We start from the raw sequence: 4,631 nt of genomic DNA, 5'->3' as shown, positions 1-4,631 counted from the left end.
TCCCTCTTTTCAGATTAACCCACAGTGCCACCTTCTTATCATTCTAATCATGGGATTTTAGGCAGATTCAGACAATTTTTACTGAAGAAAAAGAATTTAGAACCGTACTGCAGGCCTTAATATTTTCATCTACAGACTATTGTAATGCATTACTGTTAGGTTTGCCCAATACCACCATACGTCCTCTTCAAATAATGCAAAATTCAGCCGCGGGAATACTTACTGGAACAAATAGAAAACAACATATTACTCCCGTGCTGGCTGAACTACACTGGCTCCCAATAGAACAAAGAGAGCAATATAAAGTGTTAAACATCTTACATAAGGCTATCCATAATGAAACGGTAGAATGGTTGAACGCAGCAATAAGGCTACATGTACCACAGAGAAATTTAAGATCGGCCAACAAGGGCCTTTTATCAACCCAATGTTTGGTATCTGCCAAGTTGACATCGGTAAGAGAAAAGGCGTTATTTCTAGCTGGCCCCACAATATGGAATACTTTACCTGCCGAATTGAGATTGGAGCCAAATGCAGCACAATTTAAGAAAAAAATTAAAACCTGGTTATCCCAACAGGCTTTTGAGATTGGAAAAGCATAGTTCCAGGAGAGCAGCAGAGATTATTGCAGCAGATTAGCTTGTTAAGAGCTATGGTATGATTGATTATATAAGAGCTATGGTATGAACTATGGTATGATTGGTTACATGCATGAATGAAGTTTAAATGAAACTTGTATTTTAATAATGTAATAATGCATGAATGAAGCTATAGATTTGAGTTTTGTTTTTATATTAGACTATTAGTAACTCTTTTATATTGCTTTATATTATATTGTTATTATTGTTTTCTATATTGTAAACAGATATGATGGTAATACCCAAATACCGGTATAACATGTTTTTTAAATAAATAAATAATCTAAAAATGTTATACATGAACTTTTGAAACCACAGAAGTCTCTTCTTCAGATGTCACATCAGAAACATTATTCATATCTAAAGGCAGGTCTTATGTGGTCTCAATAGCTCTTGTATAACATTTTTGGATAATGCATCCATTGCTCCAATAAAAGCCATCACAGCCTGCAGAGAATCCACAGTTTGCTTCAGGAGCTATACAGCTTCTGGATCACTGCATTATATATCAGACACTCTTGAAATTCAAACTGGTGAATGGTAGACTTTTGTCTTATAACTTAAGTGATACATTTCTTATTCATCCCTGTATCCAGTAACAGGCAAGGGATCGAGTACTAATGAACTATATTAACTAATCACATTTGTCTCTTTGAAATCTAGAAAGAAGAGAGATGGGCTTTCTTTGTTTTGGGGAGAAAGAGAGAGAAATGGATGATCATGAGGTAGGACATTACCTGCAGTGTTATTTTGGGCTGAGGGGAAAAGACGTTTCTTTGTGCTGGAAGTTTTTCTTATGAGTTAATTTGGCAAGAAACCATTTATGGAGAGTAGATATACTCAGAAACAAGTATAGACATTTGTTGTGTTATAGTTAATTTTTAGATAACTATTGGATTTATTTCCAGTTATCTAAACAGTACTAGGAGAATTGCTTACATTTTATTATTATTATTATTATTATTATTATTATTATTAATAAGCAAACTGTGTTATAGGGAATACAAGAAGAGTGGATGTGAATTGCAGCAGAAGGAGGTGGTGAGGATGAGGAGGAAACAGCTGTTCCTACTGTGTTCTAATCCTGCTGTCCCTTGCATGCCCTCTCTAACCTCTCACCCAATCCGGTATAGACAGACAGACTAACTGACTGACTCCCCATTCCCCTCTCTCTCTCCCACAGCTGGCCCCTTCTCATTCCCAAGTCAGTTCCCCCTAAACTGATCTTGTTGCTGTCTGCCCCACCCCTTCCCCCTCCTGTTGTCTGCAGCTGCCTGGGAAGGGAGGGAATGGATCAGAAAGCAGGGACCGTGTTGTCTGCTGAGTAAGATTCAGCACAGCTGGAAGGCAGTAAATCTTCAGCCAGCCTGCTGCCCCCAGATTTCTGCCACCCTAGGCACAGGCCTAATATACCTACTGACAAATCCAGGCCTGCCTGGGGTCTTCTTTCAGAAACTTTAATTTCATTGCTTAGCATTTGTTGATATTTCACAGTACAAACATTTCCAATAAATATACCAGAGTTTCTTTCATGGATGTTGTTTGAAGTCTGGGGGTGCCTATGAAGAGGTAGAACTATTTCTGAGAGTGTCTTCTTTCTTTGCCAGTTCAAGGAGAAGAGGTGATAGGTCAGCGGGGATCCCGATCCATTCTGGTAGAAAGGCAGCATCATAATGGAAAACCTTCAAGAATCGAGAGTCTGGGAGAGTGAAGTTGGTGAGGTAAACGGTCTCCCCTCCAGCCAGGTAACCTGCCCAATAGCCAAAGGTGCCAATAGTCATGATGGTGTGATTGCAGTGAGCAAGAAGGGCAAAGTCCTTCCCAGGTGAGGACTCCACCCCATCCCCAGAAAAGTAGACATCTCCTCTGGAAGCGTTAATATTCTCCTTACACCAACCTATTCCATTGCTGGTCACTATGAAGACAGGCTCCTGATACTTAATACGGAAATAATCCATTGCCTTCTCCAGGTAAGCCTTGTCTGCCACCACCCCTTTCCAAGAGTTGGGCATGACACGGAGGTAGTCCCCCCTTCGCACGTGGACCCCAATGAAGGTGGCATTCCTCCTGCTCCCTTTCACATCCTCTAAATACTTGTTGGTCTCATCCCTGATGAAGTCATGGAAGGTGAACTCTTTGAGGATTTCCTCTCGGATGTGGTGGTAGAAAGTCCATGAACAGGGGTAGCCAGTAAATTTCACATAATTCCCTTCAATGTGTTTGTACTCCTCTGACATCCAGTCATGGACCCAGTAGTTCCTCCAGGGAATCTTACCAACCACATCCTGCTGTAGCACTGGTAGGCTGATCTTGAAGATAGGGGCCAGCCAGTTGTAGGTTGCTTGCTGTATGTAGGCCTCATGGCTGTTGAACTTGGCCAAGGCAAACAAAGTGGCATACTGTCCCATTTGGTTGCCCAAACGGCCACTGGAGTTCACTGTCCATATGCCATCACTTTTCTTCTTGGTCTTCCATTCCTTGGTCTTGTTACTGTCCTCTATAGTTTGGGACTTGAGGCCTTTGCATAGGGCATCCAGGAGCACTCTTCTGTGTTGCTGGATCCGCTTATTATTTAACTGAAAGATTATGGTTAGGGAAAAGATGGCCAGAAGGAAGAACCCAAGGATGTAACTCTTCTGGGACATCTTGAAAGCTGCAATTTTCCACTTCACCAAGATCTGTGGATGGCCTAAGAAAGAAAAATAAAAAACATAACTGGTCACATGACTATAGAGTTTCAGCCAAGATTCCAAGGAGAAGAGGAGGAGGAGCTAAGCAAGTTGTCTTCTTAAAAATGGAACCCTTGCTGAAAACAGGCTGGTGGCCTCTGACCCTGCAGAGGCAACCTAGCTGTGGAAGCCTGAGCTGTGCTTATTACCTTCCAACCATTCCCTTATTGGTCTAAAACACTTCCAGAAAACTAAAGCTTTTCCCCACCCATACCCCGTCAACCTCCGCATTCTTCTCCCTTTTAACCTATACCTTTTTAACCATATGCCCAATTCTTTAACTCTCCATCTCTGTTTCCACTTGTATATTTATTTATTTTTTATCTCTTTGTCATTTTCAGCTTCTAATTTGTTTGCAATGATTGAATTTGTGTGTGGGCATTTTTTGTAAACCGCTTAGATCTATAATGTATTTGTGTAGGCAGTATCTAAGACATTTTTAATCAATCAATCAAGCAATCCTTTTCTCGCCTACCTAGGGCTGACTTATGCCATTCTGTAGGCTAGACAGTTACCTCCTGCAGCAGTTATTGACAGGGCCTCTGCTTCCTGCTCCTCCAGGAAACAGAAGGGAAGAGGTGTGAGATGAGAGTGGAGACAGCAGACCAAGAACAAGTCATTTTACTCCCAAATTCAGCCCCCTCCCGCCTCCATTTCTGTCTTGCAGAAAACACTGGGGGGAGGGGAGTGATGAGGTTAGAGTGGACAGAGCAGAGCAAAGGAGGAGTCGCTCTGTTTCCTAACCCAGCCCCCTCTCCTTCTGTTTTCTTTCCCTCCTGTCCTGCTGTGAGCAGGGAAGGAAGGGGGGTGAGGTTGGCATAGACAAGAGTTCCGTTTTTGTTTGCATATTTCTATTTATAATTTGTAGTCTCTTCTTCTGTATTTTGTGAGTGTGTGTGAGACCGAGAGGTATTCTGTTAATGTGTACTTTCTGTGTTGCCTATCTTGTTCTGTTGTCCCAACAGAAGGCATAATCCTCATAATGAATTTGGATTTTTACTCCCATTAATACTCAAGGTGGCTCACAGCATATATAGAAATCAGGCACAAGAAGCCCCTGCCCTTAAGAGCTTACAATCTTAGTGGGTAAATGAGGACCTGGGAGATAAACTGACATGCTGAAAGGCACAAGGAGAGTTTTCCCTGGTGCTCCGTGCATTCCTTTAAATACCAGCTCACTCCTTTTCCCCTTATTTGGTTGTGGGACCTGCTGTAACATCTTTTACTATAAGCACATGTGTTTCTGTCTCTTAGCTTAAGGGGC

At 41.9% G+C, this 4,631-nt stretch overlaps 1 protein-coding gene across 1 annotated transcript; it reads right to left on the bottom strand.

Moving 5' to 3' along the window:
* Nucleotides 1–2,147: 2,147 nt before the first annotated feature.
* On the bottom strand, nucleotides 2,148–3,310 carry LOC115080705 (galactoside 2-alpha-L-fucosyltransferase 2-like). The gene has a single exon (XM_029585065.1). The coding sequence runs from the start codon at nucleotides 3,281–3,283 to the stop codon at nucleotides 2,198–2,200; it is 1,086 nt and encodes a 361-aa protein (XP_029440925.1). The 5' UTR covers nucleotides 3,284–3,310; the 3' UTR covers nucleotides 2,148–2,197.
* Between the last annotated feature and the right edge of the window lie 1,321 nt (nucleotides 3,311–4,631).

Source organism: Rhinatrema bivittatum, chromosome 19 (genome assembly GCF_901001135.1).
Source record: "Rhinatrema bivittatum chromosome 19, aRhiBiv1.1, whole genome shotgun sequence".
Lineage (NCBI taxonomy): Eukaryota > Metazoa > Chordata > Amphibia > Gymnophiona > Rhinatrematidae > Rhinatrema > Rhinatrema bivittatum.
This window is presented reverse-complemented; position numbering and strand designations above follow the sequence as displayed.